Raw genomic sequence first — 16,578 nt, 5'->3', positions numbered from 1 at the left:
TCATGGCAGCCCTGCACAGATCAGCCACTAGCTGCTATGGCACAGGCACAGATCCTGCTGCTGCTGCTGCTGTTTGCTGCTGGCTGGACGTCGTCGAGCTCCCCTGTGCGGCTCGCAGCAGAGGGAGCTGGGGGATTTGGGAAGGGACGAGGGCAGGGGGGACGTGGCTGACTGAGTGTGTGTGAATGTGCAGCCTCACAGGAGCTATCTATCTATCTCTCTGTTTGTATTGTCTGTTTGCTGCTAGTGGTGCAGGGAATGACTAAGGAGGATCCTCACCAACACCGCCACTGCTCACCAGCTCCCTGGAATGTAACCTGACCCTGTATTCTGGGCCTTTGCCTGGTTGGAAAGTCACAGGATTTTTTTTTCTCATGCAGGGTGGGGTGGATGGCTTTTTGTGGGTTAGTAGTGTTGTGACTGTGTTGGTTACAGGATGGAAGGAAGGAAGGAAGGAAAGAAGGTTTGGCTAGTGGCTGGAGAGGGACGAAGGCAAGAGGGTGAGGAGTGGCTGATTGAAATGCATGTTTCAACCATTGTTATTTTGCCTTCATTTCATTAAACAGTGTTAGGATTGGAGGTTGTAACAACGCATGTGTATTAAAGTGGTGTCGTGCGAGGAGCGCCGTGTTGTGTGTTTTTCATATTTGTCTGTGTTTAACCTTCATTCCCTCTAAATGTCAGGCTGCTTTTTTGCTGTCATGGCAGTGCCTCGCTGTTCTCTCCACCAGGCCCCTCTCTCTGCTGCAGCCTCTCACAGCTCAGCAGCCATTTTCCCTTTCATCTGTCGCCTGCCCCCCTCTCTCCACACCATCTCTGTCTTTTTCCTCCCCTCATCACTGAAGCTGTCCCACAACGTAGGCTGGGAAATTGTTTCTGTTTTCCAAGTGAAGCTGATTTAAAGAGAAAGGTCTATCTATTTTGGATCTAGCAGCAATGCTGGTTTGGCTGCATGCACAAGCAGAGCAGCTCCATGGCTGAGCCTTTTGTCCCCAACACCCATGACAACCACACACAATGTAGTTCAGTCCAATCATATTCTGCATTAAAATGTTCAATATTAAACGCTAAAAATGGGTATATTCTAATTTTAAAGCATTTCATAATATAAAGATTTCTGTATACATTATGCATGAACTGAACTGTGAGATTGACAGTAAGCTCATTTTGCTTATCTTGTATCCTTTCCCTATTGTCATCACATTCTTTTTTGCACATTCACTGCATCCAGTCATTCAGCTTAAGAAAGGTTACCATCCAGTCTTCACACCCGTATAAAGCGGCGGACTAACCAAACATACACACACACCCTTCAACATAAATATTTATTTGGAATTTGCCTCCCTGAGCACAGAGAGGGGGACCAGCATGTGGATCCTTTGAATCTCTGAAAAAAGATACATGAGGTAATTGGACATAAGGTGCAATATAGCAGAAATATGAACATGAACATGAACATGAACATGCATTACAGTAGTCACATGTGCCTCAGCATGACAAGCAGGTTGATTTGTAGATGTGGTGTTTGGTTCAGACGTCCAGTACCTTAACAAAACATCAAAGCAACTATCTATCATAAACAGAACAGCAGAATGGTAACACGTTTTTTCCCCAAAAAAGCTTTCTAGTATTGGTGAGGGAAAAAGGCACAGCGCTCTCAAGATAAATATCCTATTCACTAAAAAGAAAAGGCCCATTGGAAAAAGCCTTGGGTCAATGGGATGTTATGAAGCATATATGTATTCAACCATCAAGAAAATGATTGGCCCCGTCAGAGATGAACTTGGTTATTGGTATTCTATAAAACCTAAGATGTAGAATTTTGTAATGTATATGTAATGGAAAATCTTACAATTTATGAAATGCACAAACTTGTATATCGAATGTTCTCACACAGATATGCAATTTAATGAAGCACAACCCCTGTACATCCAAAATGTCTCACAGAAATTTCTCTTGCTATGAATGTTATCACAAGCTGGTGACCTCCCAACCTGACCCCTGTCTCCCTTCTCCCTGAGCTGTGAACATATAGTCTTATCTTCGTATCGCCATTATCTCCATACTCTTTGGTCTGTTCTTCCCAGCTACTCATGCTGGTCACAACCTCTTAAGAAAACTCTCATTCCTTCTCAGAAATAAATGACAGATTGACTTCAAGCATTGTTGTAACTCTTAGTTTAGATGACATCACTGTTGAAACTTTGTTTTATTGGATGATTTAACTGCATGGATTGTTGTTGTTGAATGAAGCGTTGTTGCCATAACTACAGAGTTAGGAAAATTATGATTCATATTTATAGCTGTTTGACAATTTTGATCCCATTTTGTCTGTCTCCCTCAGGTGACCTCATCTGAACAGGAGGACCATGGGAGATATGAAGACGCCAGACTTTGATGACCTGTTGGCGGCCTTTGACATCCCTGACATGGTGGATCCTAAAGCGGCTATTGAGTCTGGTCACCATGACAACCATGAGAACCAGATGAAACACATCAGAGCTACTAACGAAGACGAAGCCGAGAATTCCTCAATCGGACATGATGTTGGCGTTAGTGTCATTGTCAAGAACATCCGAAACATGGACACTAGTGAACATGGTGGAACCACGTTTGGGAAAGATGCCTGTTTACACTCCCATCATAACCCCCATTCTGTTGGCTCGGGCAATGGACTGCATAATGGCTTCTTACCAACGCTACCACCCAGTAATTATTGCACTCAAAATGGATGCAAAGTTCCCAGAGCAGAAGGTGTGCCAGTTGTCCAAATGTGTACTTTTAATCAATTCAGCCCCATCTCCAGTGCTGAAGAGTTTGACGATGACGATAAGATTGAAGTAGACGACCCCATGGACAAGCAGGGTGGTCACTTATTGTTTAGGTCCACTACCAAGAGAGAGGAACAGAATACAAAATCTCCCGTCGACAACGTTTACAAGCCCAAAGCCAACGGAGACTCGATTCAACGTAAAACCGATCAGAACAACAATGCCCCGAAACCCCGTCCAACGGGGAAAGCTGAGGAAGAACTCCAAGTAGATGTCTTCAAGCCAAAAGGACAAGAGTGCAAGAAGGGTGGAGAGTCCAATACGTCCCAGGTCAAAGCCAAATCCTCTGCAAAGCTCTCTTCTTGTATAGCAGCCCTAGCAGCCCTCAGTGCCAAAAAGGCTACTTCTACAGACTTGGGCATCTCAGACATACGTGTCACTTCGCAGAGGGAGTCCCCTAAGGAAGCCAGTGAAAGCCCCAGAGCTCGAGAGAGGGAGAGGGCACCTGAACAGGAGTCAGCTCTAGAGATAGCAAAGAGGCTCTTATCCAGACAACCAGAAAGCCCCTGTAGCGTCACCAGTGAATGTAGTGGTAAAGGTTCCCCAGCCTCCAGCACAGACACCACCCCTGTCATCCCAAAGGTCAGAATAAAAACCATCAAGACCTCATCAGGTCAGATCAAACGGACTGTCACCAGAGTCCTCCCAGAGTTTGATCCTGACGGCCTGAAAAAAGTGGACTTTTCCAACATTCTGGCCTCCTCTTTGCTCTCCTCCCCAAGCTCCAGAGCAATTTTCTCATCTCCCACACGATCCTCCCTTTCAGCCACAGTAGTGGCCACCAGCGGAGGCCCTTCACTGGAAATCACAAAGCAGATGACTATCAAACCAGTGGCAACAGCCTTCCTACCGGTCTCAGCAGTCAAGACAGCTGGAACACAAGTCATCAACCTGAAGCTGGCTAACAACACCACTGTTAAAGCAACAGTCATCCCTGCTGCCTCAGTGCAAAGTGCCAGCAATGCAATCCTCAAAGCTGCAAACTCCATCCAGCAGCAGACTGTCATGGTGCCAGCCGCCAGTCTAAAGTCTTTGGCTAATGCCAAACTTGTGTCAAAGACAGTCCATCTCAGAAACCTGAACCTCCTGCCTCCGGCAATATCCTCTGCTGCCTGTGATCTCCACCAGGCCTTGTCCTCTTCCAAGCAGCAAGCAAGCAAACAACAGCCCTCTAAGAAAGTATCCAGGGTGCAAGTGTTCACTAGTTCTCAAAGTTCTGTGGTAGATGCCTTCAATAAAGTCCTGAGCAGCATAAATCCTGTCCCTGTCTATGTCCCTAACCTCTCTCCCCCGACCTCAGCTTGCATCTCACTACCATCACGAGGCTACAAGTGCCTGGAGTGCGGGGATTCCTTTGCGCTTGAGAAGAGCCTGACCCAGCACTATGAACGCCGCAGTGTTAGGATCGAGGTCACGTGCAACCACTGTGCCAAAAGCTTAGTGTTCTACAACAAATGCAGCCTTCTGTCTCACGCCCGGGGCCACAAGGACAAAGGGATGGTCATGCAGTGTTCGCACCTAATCCTAAAACCCATCCCTGCCGATCAAATGATAACGACATCTCCTTCACCAGGACCACCTATCAGTAGCTGCACCACTTCCACCACCCAAACCCAGGCCCCCACAGGTCAAACCCCAGGGAAGGTGGCAAGCGGTGGGTCCCAGGCCGCAGTGATATCGGCTCCATGCAATGCTCCTCTTGTGGCGGCCATGCCCTTGGAGGATGATTCATCAACACTCTGCAGGCACAGCCTGAAGTGCCTGGAGTGTAATGAAATGTTCCAGGATGACAGCTCCTTGGCTATGCACTACCAACATGCGCCGGATTCCAGTGGGCAGGTGTGTGTGTGTGTGTGTGCGTGTGTGTGTGTGTGTGTGTGTGTTTAAGATGTAAAAAGCCCCATAAATGCCCTCTCCACTCCACAATTTACAGAACCTTAAAGAGGCAAATGCATTAACCAGGATTGCTGCTAGCAGTATTGATTAAAATCATGTTTTTCATTTATTCAAGCTTTTTTCGTATCCAAGGGAAGTGGTTACATCATGCCTGATATGCACAATGCTGCCAGACTCTTTTCAAGATAATTGGTTTGAATTGTCTGAAGATGTGGAGTGCATTATTCAGCTACAGCTCACTTAATAGTCTGAAAGTGAATTGAATGACCGGCACTTCAAACAGCTGTGGAGAGACTGAATCCTAATTACTTCTTTTGCCTGCTTCAAATTTTAAATTATAATAACTACACATTAGTATATTCATTTTTTTAACCTCTTCTTTTCTATTCTCGTAGAAAACATGCACTATCTGCCAAATGCTGCTTCCAAACCAGTGCAGCTTCCTGTCACACCAGCGAATCCACCAGCACAAGTCTCCTTACATCTGTCCAGAGTGCGGCGCCAGCTGTCGTTCTGTCCACTTCCAGTCTCACGTCACCAAGAATTGCCTGCACTACACACGGAGAGTCGGCTACCGGTCAGTGTAAGATCCACAATAACGTTTTTAAGATGCATCATAATCTGTTATTTGTGCAGTGGCTCAGAACCAGTTCGTTGAAATTTCCTCCCATTATAATCCATTGCAACTGTTTTATCAGATATTTAAATCTACTGGGAGACGATTTAAGATTCTATTAACGTCGCCAAAAAGCTGGAATTTACTTATCTTATTATTCGATCTTTGTATTTTCTTGGTAGAATTTCTAAAACATTTAGAATGTTCTACTTTTTTACTTTTATTTTGTAGGGCTGCAAACAAAATCGTTTTTCTTGCTTTTTTGTATAATTCAATAATTCAAAAAAAAGGAATAAAAGAAGAAGAAAATTGGTTAAAATGTCTGATCTTCTCCCATAAAAAGGTTTTTACATTATTGCTTTTTATCCAACAAACGATAAAGAAACAATTCAGTTTCTGCAACTGATTTTAGAGGATTAATGAGAAAAAAAATAATGGCTCTGAATCCTTTCTGAATCCTGATCTATTAGCAGGAAATAGCAATATTAATTCAAATACAGCAAATATACTATAACTTTATATAACTAAAACAAAACACTTGATAGTAAAAAATTAACCACTTCCCAATGACATTAATGAGGAATGAACCATGCAGAAACTATTGGTGCGCCCTGACTGACCTCTAGTGGTCTAAAAGTGCACAACACTTACTGGGGACAAGAACCCATAAAATGGAAACACTGCAACAAATCTAGATTACAGTTATAAGTACATTTTCAACACAAAAATAATAAAATAACACAGTCACACTGATGGACACAATACAGTGATGTGATTTCTAACAGTCATTATTTGTCCTGAGTTTTAAATAAACAAGATATTCAAATTTTTAAAAGGCCACGAGTGTTAGAACAGTATGGCATACAGCTTGGATAATTAATTGATCTAAGGACTCAACAGTTTGTGGTGATAACAGTAAAAAAAGAGTTAAAATCTTGTCCCCCTCCTCCCTCCCTCTCTCTCTCTCTCTCTCTCTCTCCACTCCAGCTGTACCCACTGCAGTGTGATATTCACTGACGTCACCACGCTGAAAGCCCACATCCAGAGTGCTCACTGTGAGGTCTTCTACAAATGCCCTATTTGCCCCATGGCCTTCAAATCTGCGCCGGGAACACACTCCCACGCCGCCACACAGCACCCAGGGGTGAAGGTGGGAGAGCCCAAGTAGGTCTTCACACAAGCTACCATCAAAACACTATACAGTATATTCACAATGATTTATTTATTCATACTACAAATTGTGTTTACAAGCCCAAATGGCCTACATTTAATGGTTATTACCTCCTGCAACACCCATACACTCACAGCGAGACACACAGCAACACTCACTTCCTTTGACACCCAATATGCATGTCCAATTCATTCTGTGTAGGAAAACCATCTGAGCTGCTTCGTCACTCGTGGGATTTGAGGGTTTTAGACACGGTGGCTTTGCCTGGGTTTGTTTTCTTTCCACATGGCAACCTTTCGCTGACTTACACACCGTCTCTCATCAATGCAACAGTCAATTCAGGCCCAGGTGTCTGTGGTAAATGTCCTCATCCTGCTGTGTGGTTTTGGCTCAGGGCCTCAAGCTGAACAAACCTGACATTTAGCATAATAACACTGAGTGAATTAACACTCTGTTTTCATTTGTTTATGACCAATACAACTGCAGCTGTGTGATATGCTGTAATCCTCTGTATAGCCATGTAACATTTGTTTAGAAGGTTTCAGATAAAATCACATTTCTTCATTGGATGGATTGACATTCTGTCTTTCTTCCTGTCTTTCAGGCTGATCTATAAGTGCTCCATGTGTGACACCGTGTTCACTCTGCAGTCGCTGCTCTACACACACTTTGACCAGCACATTGCCAATCAAAAGGTTTCGGTGTTCAAATGCCCCGACTGCTCGATGCACTACGCACAGAAGCAGCTCATGTTGGATCACATCAAGGTAACACATAAAAAATAATTCCTCACAAGCTAGATAGAGGATTAAATCTTGAAACTGAATGTATTGTTTCACATAATGCCTCCATTATAATTCTGTGGCCTGTGCGTTCTTTCCAGAACATACATGGAACTCTCAAGACCATCGAGGGTCCACCTAACCTAGGCATCAACCTGCCTCTCAGCACCAAGCCCACTAATTCCAATGGCACCAACAGCAACAGCCCCAACAGGAATGGAGGAAATGCCAACGTTCACGACAAGGGCGAGAAGAAGTCTCATCCTTTGCCACTGAAGAAAGCCAACAGTAACGTCTCTGTGGAGCGCAAGAACCTGGCCTCTTCAGGTTACACATGTGGAGAGTGCGACACCCTCTGTAATTCTAGGGAGGCCTTTGTGGGTCACATGAGGCGCGAACACGGCAAGGTGAGCGTCTGAAACCATCATCTGCTCTGAGGGCAAGTTTAAAAACAAGTTACATTTCAATAATGCAGGTAAAACAAACAAGTCCAATCCTCCTCTGATTGCAGATACTGAAGAAGCATCCATGTCGACAGTGTGACAAATCCTTCAGCTCCTCCCACAGTCTGTGCCGACACAACAGACTCAAACACAAGGGGCTGAGGAAGGTCCACACCTGCCCGTGAGTACACACACCTGCTCTCACACTCACTCGCTCTTACACACACTAGCTCCTACACTACACTACAAATGCACTTGAAAGCAGCATTGTGTAAGATTGTGAAGCTTGTGACACATGATTGGCAGGTGAGGTAGTGATGCCCCTGGTGGTGTCCTTCTGTTTTCATCTTTAACAGACACTGTCCTGCACTCAGCCAGCCATTCACAAAAAGAGTTCTGCTGGATCAACACATTCAGCTGATGCATGGAATCAAAGACCAAGAAGGGAAGACAGTCAGCGCTGATGATTCAGAGGCTTCACCTGACAAGGAAACGGTACCGCTGACACACAGGCTCATGTTTCTGTGTAAATATCGATTATTATGCTCTCAACCCTTAACTTCTCCTCTCAATCTCACCCCTCAGACCAACAGCCCGAAGAGGAAGTCGGAGGAAGCCGAGGAGTCTCCGGGTTTGCACCACAGGGGTTCAAACTCTCAGCCGCTGAAGAGGCTCAAGGTGAACATCCTCAAAGTCCACAAGTGTGCCGTGTGCGGCTTCACCATGGAGGACGTCGCCGCCTTCCGAGAGCACATACCCCAGCACAAGTCGGACGGCTCGTCCTACCAGTGTCAGCAGTGCGGCCTCTGCTACACCTCGCACCGCTCGCTGGCCCGACACCTCTTCATCATCCATCGGCTGAAGGAGCCGCAGGGCCTCGGCCGCTGCAAGGCACGGGGCAAGGACGACGACGACGACGAGAGCCAAAGAGAGAACCAGCTGGACGTGACGGATGAAAACAGCGACGGAACGCCAAACACAAAGTGCAAAGTGTGCGCCAAGGTGTTTGAAACGGAAGGGCACCTGAACACACACATGAGGACACACGGCATGGCCTTCATAAAGTCAAAGAGACTGAACGCGTTGGAGAAGTGAGACGAACAAAGTGTGGCCCTTATATCATTCCACTGACTGTGGTGCCCATATGAACTATATGATGCATATGTAGCATCCTAAAGATTTGCATACAATAAACACACAAATCCCCTGTTTAAATGTAATATATGTTAAAAATCACTTCATGCATCTTAAATCAGACACATTTTTGTACACTTTATGGAATAGATGTTTCTATAGGGCTTGAATAGAACTTTTTATAGAAGAGCTTATTATTTTAAACAGCTGTCACTATGGATGAATGTGTGTGTGACTATATTGTATCCTGGGATTAATCCTCATTGGCAGTGTTATGAAATTTCAGTGCTGCTTAATGTTCAAAGAATGTATAGTTTAGTGGCACTCTTCATGTATTTTTTTATTCTTTATTTTACATAACATTTCTGTGTGAGTTGCCATGGTTTCTTTGGTTATACAGTCAAAACTGTATTCGTCTTCTGTAACATCCCATGACCTAAACCCGATCCCACCACATATCCATACGGCTTCGGGACAATCAGTCAGTGAGTCTCTACCACTGTCTTCACTTTCACACATCAAATCTGAAAGCACACAATTCTTCATCACTTCAGTCTCTACATGTCATGTTATCATCACACAACCACAACAACAACAACAACAACAAAAAAGCAAAAATGCAAAATGTGAGGGCCAAATTATTTTTTTAATGTGTTTAATAGGAGGGTAGAACGTTTTAATGTTTCACTCTCTCATTCTTGTCTTTATATACAGTATATACGGCAGCTCTTCTTTATTTACCTGAATATTTAAGATATAAAGATACACAGCACTTGCCTTTTCCTTCCATCCTTATGGGTTAATGAAATTGACCCAGGAGCCAATAATGTATATCCTGACTAATGTCAACATCATGGTCTTTGTGTGTTCTATATATTTTCCCATATGTGGCTCTTTGGTTGAATGTGAAATGATGATTAAAATCAGCAATATTTGCATATTAAACTGAATCAGAAGATCAACTGAGAATAAACTCCATACAACCAGTAAAACTAAATAAATACGCAAAGGTGTGAGCAACCAAGTCTTTGTTTTGGGCATAACATTCCATTTTAGACATTCATTCTATTCTCCACTCCAGCGTTCAGACTGACACTGCATGTGAGAAGCAGTCTGTCTGTGACTTGTGTGTTGAGTAGATTGCGTCGCTGTCGCTGCCGCTGTTTTTAGACATTTCTGAAGCTTCTGTACAAAGTTGTTCTTTGTGTCAATAAATGATGAAACCTGCCAGGGGAAGATCTGATGTCCACTGCACATGAGACATCAGCGCCTCCTATGGGAATATATATCAACAACGCCTCCAGGCTCATTTGTACAGCTGGATGATAGATTATCAAAAGGTACCAATTGATTTAGATCCTTATTTAGATCCTTATTAGAATCTGCCATAAATATGCACTGAGCTGTGCTTATGTTACATTGTCTGGATAGAAACTGGTTTTAAAGCAAATCCCTCCCACTAGTGTTCACATCTCTTCACCACTGGTTGCTCCCATTGTCACAACATCACTGATTCAGTCTGAAATGGCTGCTAAATTATTCTGTTTCATAAATGTCGTTTTCTCCCAGTATCAGTTTTCACCTTATGTTGTTTACTGTGGTTTAAACCTCATAAACAGGCAAACGTGGGCTCAGTGACATAATCAACCATACAGCCTGGATCTTCTTTCATGTAACCAAACCTTCTTCCCACCTGAGCCAGATTTGGTGCTACGGCTGCTTTCCAGCCCGTTGAAGAATGATTTCACGCCGCTTTCCTGGTGATGATGTGTCCCCTCCTACATTATTTAAACATCTATTCCACTGACAGGATGCATTCAGTCCTAAAATGGCCCTGGGTTGGGCGCCAATGCTTTTGCTTGTGGGTTGCGGTGCAGCACTGCAACGAACAGGGGCCTCAAATGTGTCTGAGAGATGTATGAAGGACACCAACAGCTTCCTGTGGGAAATTAACCAGGACAAACCAAAGGCATATGCGGCTCTGAGTAAGTGTTTGAATTAGGTTTTCATATAAAAGTTAAGATCAAAGTTTGACAGTTTGTATTTCACTGCAGTAATTCAGCCTCTTGTCTGTGGCGGGTGTTTTAAAATAGCTTTGGTAAGTTGTGCCTGTGTCATCTCTGTGTGTGTGTGCTTTGTTTTGGATGCTCTTGTGTGTATTCTCAGTGTATGATGCGTTTGGGAAGATGGGCAGTAATGTTGAAGGAGGTAACACCAACAGGCCCGGCATGCTGCAGCAGTGCCAGTCTGCTCGAGCTCCCGCCTTCTCAGGACAATACTGCCAAGTGTTCCTCAAGCAGGTAATGAAACAAATTGGCTGTAATCACTATCAGAGTCATGTGTTCTGTTATATGTGGCTTGTTTAGATCGTGTATATCCCTGGAAATGTCTGATAAACCGGTGTTCAAATGCATTACAGGACAAAGTAATGGATATTTTTGTTGTGACCAGTTTGTACCCTGAAACACATGCATTGCATTGGAATATCAAACTTAAAGGAGGTTGTGATTGTGGCTTTCTGTTGGTGAAAATTGGGAATTGGTGATCAAGACCTGCAGCGTGACTGTAGTAAACCCATGTGTCTACATACTTTTGGCCACACGATACCGACAGTGAACCTAATGTCGCTATACCATAGATCTCCATCTGGCTTCTTACTTTAACATCTATGAACTTTATGTGCCTTGCTGCTTTTACCCTTACAGGCCACAGTCCAGTACTTTGTGGGCATCTGTGTTCCGGACTCCTGCGAGGAAGAGGAGGTGCAAATGTTGGTGCTGTACGGTCAGTGGAATTTATTTTATCTTTATTTTTCAAGTTTAGATCATTAAACAAGGCCAATAAAAGTTTATACCACCTGTGAGTAATTGGATTGTTCCCCAGGGAGACTTGAGATGGGCCAGAACTCCCTCATCCCCCCCTTACCTCACATCCTGGTCAACGAGTCCAGCCAGGAGATGATCATGACCCACTGTTTGTCCAACACCACGGCTGTAGACGTGTCAGATGTCACCAGTCTGTCAGTACAAGATCAAGTGTTAACATACAAAACTTTGTCACAACTCCTATTATCTGATCTGTAAGTTTGTCCTTTTACCAGCGTTTCTTCATCTAACACAGATGCTTCCTCTCCCTCAGGTTTGTCTGTTGTCTCATGGTGGCAGCTCCTCTTGCAGCCACCCTGTTTGTTGTTATCATAAGGTGGCAACGCAACAGAGAGATCCAGCCAACAGGTGCAGAGTCTTCTTCTTTTTCACACACTGGCCTCAACCTGTACGGGGCCCTGAAGTCCAACAGCGCCTCTAGTGGTGGAAATAGCTGCAGCAGTGTCCAACAGCAAATCCAGTCGAGCCAGGACATGACAGAGGAGCAGGGTGAGCGCACTGTGTGTTACACTGAGATAGATTTACATTCATTGATTACTGATATGGTTGATACATCATCAGTCGTACAACATGGAGCCGTCACAATGGATCATTTTGATAATTGATCAATCTACAAATATTAATCGATCCATCGGCTATGATGATTTAAATTCCAAACTAATTGTACCAACTAATAATCATTTTAATAATAAACCATCCTAATTCTGTCAATTTCATACGGTGAAATTGTTCTGACTATATATTTATTAGTATACACAAATGAAGGGCTATGTTGATACTATATAAGCTTTATATTTATCCTTTTTATTTTCCTCATTACCTCCACCAGCTGTGCTACAATGGTGGAAGTGTGAGGGTCATATTTCCAAAACATCATTTATTCTTAAATGGACTCGCTGCTCAGCATCAATTAATCCTGACAGCCCTGACACACACACCAAGCTGATAAATGAATTGATCGCTATATCATATCACAGCTGCCTTTTGTTGCCTAACTCTCACTCTGTTAACACTCACAGGCAGCACGAGACACACATCTCTGTGTTTCCCTCGGCGCTGCATGTATCAGTGCCTCCACGCTTTCTCCCTTCAAACCACCACTCAGGGTGTCCTCAGCACCTCCTCGCCCGTCTCAGGAGGAGGCTTCTCCTCCCTGAACGGCATCCGCGTGCTCAGCCTGTTGTGGATCATATGTGGCCACTCTGCACAGTTTCCCATCATAATCAACCTGGGTATGACAAAACTGTTTGCCTAACACGACTCACCCGTCATACGCTGACTCATTCTGCTGTAAGCTCCTTCCTGATGTTGCCATATCTCTGTTGTAGATAATTACCAAACATGGAAGAAAACAGTCCAAAGCAACCCTCTGTATGTGTTTACCTTCAGCGGCCCTGTTTTTCTGGCTGTAGATACTTTCCTGCTGCTGGGGTGAGACTGAAACATCCATTATAATGTTTCAATTTGAGCGATGGCTATGTATTTTCCATGATGGCTTCTGTGTTGCAGGGGTCTGCTCAGTGCCAAGTCTCTGCTGGGCTCCATCCACAGGGCTGAGGACAAACTGAGCCTGAATGTGGTGGCCAACTACCTCTTCAAAAGGTTTAAGAGGTGCGTTGATTGAGTCACGAGTCACTTTCACGCAATGTAAACACCTTCAAGAAACTGATCCTGAGCTGTTTGAGCTTGTGTTACAAATGTTAATTCCCTTCATGTGTTTATCTGTGTCTCTTTCCTTCACCCCAGGGTTCAGCCTCTGCATTTGTTCATCATGTGTCTAACCATCGGCCTCACCTCTGTAGTCCAGTGGGGTCCTTACTGGTTCCCATTCATAGACACCTTGATGGACTGTAAGACGTACTGGTGGGCCAATGTACTGCTGGTCACCAACCTCCTTACAGTCCACGAGATAGTATGTTGAGCGAGTACTGTACTGCACCTTTTCTAAGTATTCTCTTCTCTTTGCGTCTTCATTTAATGTCTCTCTTCTGCTCTGGTGTGTCATATTTTCTCATGATCTCCCCAGTGTGTTCCTTGGACTTGGTACCTGTCGTTGGACTTCCAGTGTTACGCCACCACACCTCTGCTGATTTACCTGTACAGACTGTATGTCATCCTAATACATTTTAGTATTTTGCCCTCGTGATCATTTCTGCACACACCACAGCTCCTCCACTAACTCTGGTTGTCTAATCCTATCCCTGTGATCTTGTGTCTGTCAGGAACAGAGGTGTGTTTGCATTCGTGGCATCAGGCCTGCTGCTGATCTCCTCTGTGACCAGTGCTCTAATGACTGCACGCCTGCAGCTGCCTGTGTTCCAGCCATCCACACTGTGAGCGGGTGTAGTCTAATCACTGGAATAAACTGCGTGCAGCATCTCTCTGAGTGCATCTCTAGTTTACTCATGCGACATAGAACATGTTAACGATACATAAACGTTGTATTGTTTTGTTTATTTTGCAGGACATCTGAGAATTACGTCCAGTATTACTACATGAAACCTTACACTAGGTATGGGCCGTTTTTGATAGGAATCTTGACTGGAATATACCTGACGACAAAGAAAGAGCCGCTCGTAAAGAAAAAGGTAAGCGTGTTTAACGTCATTGACATTATGGAACAAAAACACTTTGCAGAAAAGGCGGTAAGCTCTGTGTGTATCCTGTCCCATGTGTTCAGTGGCAGGCAGCAGTCGGTTGGTTCTGTTGCCTGTCGGTTGCGGCCCTGTTGGTTGGATTGGCCTACATCTTACAGGAGACCCCATCCTACCCATCTGCCCCACACGCTCTCTACCAGGGCCTGCACAGGCCGCTGTGGGCGTTGACTGTGACCTGGATCATACTGGCCTGCGAGGAAGGCTATGGAGGTGAGCCAAGAGACGGAATTCTCCAAATTCAGAAAACAAACAAACACATGCCTTTAAACTAATATTTTATATAATCAAGATGCCTATAAGTGAAAGGAAGCATGTTTATTATTAGCAAAGAGGTACAAACTATTGTGATTCTCATCCATTATTTTCTCTCTTCCTAAGCATTTGTAAATGATCACCAGAATATTTAAAGCCTGTAAAACAGCACACAAATACAAATAATACAAATACTGTTGCATGCCAGGGGAAACATACAGTATGTTACATGTTGTTGTCTCTGTCTCTGTGCCTCTTCGTCTCTCTCCAGGTTGTATCCACAGCCTGTTGTCTCTGGGCCTCTGGGTTCCTCTTTCCAACATTAGCTTTGCCTGCTATCTGACTCATCCTGTCTTTATTATCCTCTACATTGGCCTGCAGGAGACCCCCATCCACTACACTGACATCAACTTTGTAAGCACTTCATGTACTGCACGTTTCAGCTTGCATCTAGCCTGAGAGGTTTAGGTGCAGTATTTCAGATTGAACCGTATTCACTGTATGTTTGTATGTTTCCTCTCTTCTCCAGATGTACCTGTTTTTGGGACACGTGGTGCTCACGTTGGTGGTGAGCTACGTGTTTACTGTGTTGATTGAGAAACCATACCTCCTACTAAAATGGACTACAGAGAGAGATGGCAACAGAACATCATAACATCATATTATGTTCACTTTGTGCCTTGTATGCTCTGACAAATGTGTCACCAATAATAATCAACAACAATTAAAGCTTATATATAGATACCAGGCACCACTGCTGCGCCAATTAGCAATATAACCATGTTTAACTAATAATAATTCATTTGAGACACACAGACACCACCTTAAACAGTGCCAGATTAACAGTCAATGACCTCTTAATTCAACACTGACATGCTGATCACCTGACATGCTTCAGTCCAGAATGTTACAGCTCAGAGCTTCACATCAATCGAGATTTAAAATAAAAATAAAGAAATAGCTTTAGAAATGTATTTCGTAAATCCATGCATTCCGAAACGTGTTTTTATAAATGTTTAAAAAAATAAATCCAGTACAGTACTTAATAATATGAACTCCCGAGACATTTGAATGTCTTATAAATGTGTTTATCAGAAGTGAGTGGTTCACATTATGACTCTTATCCTTTTTATTCTTACAGTAGTTCAATATCTCTATCAGTGACCATTTCACTTTGTAACTTAATACGGGCGCAGAGGAATAGAAATACTGCAACACTGCCCTCTTGTGTAGTGTTGACCCACTGCGACTGCCCTTCACCATCTATCTGCCTATTAATGGTTGTGGAGTAAGAGGACATAATTAATTTTTGCCAATGCAGACAGAAAATTAATGCAGCAGCTGTGCCAGTAAATCCAGAATTTCCATGTGACTCAGCCGATGATGCCGTGACAAAGTGTTCCAGTGTCTTATGACGCAGACACACACTTCAAGCATGTAGAGAATTGTATTTAGTTGAGTAATACTTGGTGAGATGCCTCAAAGGAATACGTCAGCCAGTGTTTACTTTAGTCACTCAATCATAACACACTCCCTAGATGGGGAGATAAAGAGCAAGAAGGTGGTGGTGATCAATTAATTTTATCTTATCTTATCTTATCTTATCTTATCTTATCTTACACATACAGTACTGTAGGTATGTCTCCCAACTCAACACATGAATGTCAACATTTTGAACATTTTTAGTCACAATTTTAGACATAAAAACAATGAAAATATATAAAATAATATAGTATAAAAATGTTTGTTTTTTTAACCCAGAATGTTTCTATTATTAATTTGCAATAAATAACATTATTTCCTCCACCGAAACCTTCAGTTGATTGCTGTTGATTTACTTTATCTTTATGTCACTGAAATGTTTAAAGGCCCTTTGAATTGTCTTTTATGAGGGTTAGTACCATATAAATC

At 43.5% G+C, this 16,578-nt stretch overlaps 2 protein-coding genes across 2 annotated transcripts; both read left to right on the top strand.

Moving 5' to 3' along the window:
* The first annotated feature begins 274 nt into the window (after nucleotides 1-274).
* znf532 (zinc finger protein 532) lies at nucleotides 275-10,111 on the top strand. The gene is made up of 9 exons (XM_076171776.1): nucleotides 275-500; nucleotides 2,345-4,670; nucleotides 5,123-5,304; nucleotides 6,331-6,507; nucleotides 7,119-7,281; nucleotides 7,398-7,703; nucleotides 7,808-7,920; nucleotides 8,096-8,234; nucleotides 8,325-10,111. The coding sequence occupies exons 2-9, from the start codon at nucleotides 2,370-2,372 to the stop codon at nucleotides 8,832-8,834; spliced, it is 3,891 nt and encodes a 1,296-aa protein (XP_076027891.1). The 5' UTR covers nucleotides 275-500; nucleotides 2,345-2,369; the 3' UTR covers nucleotides 8,835-10,111.
* Nucleotides 10,112-11,059: 948 nt separating this feature from the next.
* Nucleotides 11,060-15,556, top strand: oacyl (O-acyltransferase like). Its single transcript, XM_076171775.1, has 14 exons — nucleotides 11,060-11,173; nucleotides 11,579-11,657; nucleotides 11,757-11,892; nucleotides 12,012-12,223; nucleotides 12,778-12,990; nucleotides 13,087-13,189; nucleotides 13,268-13,369; nucleotides 13,505-13,670; nucleotides 13,785-13,864; nucleotides 13,981-14,091; nucleotides 14,223-14,346; nucleotides 14,439-14,625; nucleotides 14,939-15,081; nucleotides 15,197-15,556. The coding sequence occupies exons 1-14, from the start codon at nucleotides 11,060-11,062 to the stop codon at nucleotides 15,320-15,322; spliced, it is 1,896 nt and encodes a 631-aa protein (XP_076027890.1). The 3' UTR covers nucleotides 15,323-15,556.
* The last annotated feature ends 1,022 nt before the right edge of the window (nucleotides 15,557-16,578 follow it).

The sequence above is a fragment of the Genypterus blacodes genome, unplaced genomic scaffold, assembly GCF_046128005.1.
Source record: "Genypterus blacodes isolate CSIRO-AG114 ecotype Tasmania unplaced genomic scaffold, CSIRO-AGI_Gbla_v1 ptg000270l_1, whole genome shotgun sequence".
In the NCBI taxonomy this organism is placed as follows: domain Eukaryota; kingdom Metazoa; phylum Chordata; class Actinopteri; order Ophidiiformes; family Ophidiidae; genus Genypterus; species Genypterus blacodes.
This window is presented reverse-complemented; position numbering and strand designations above follow the sequence as displayed.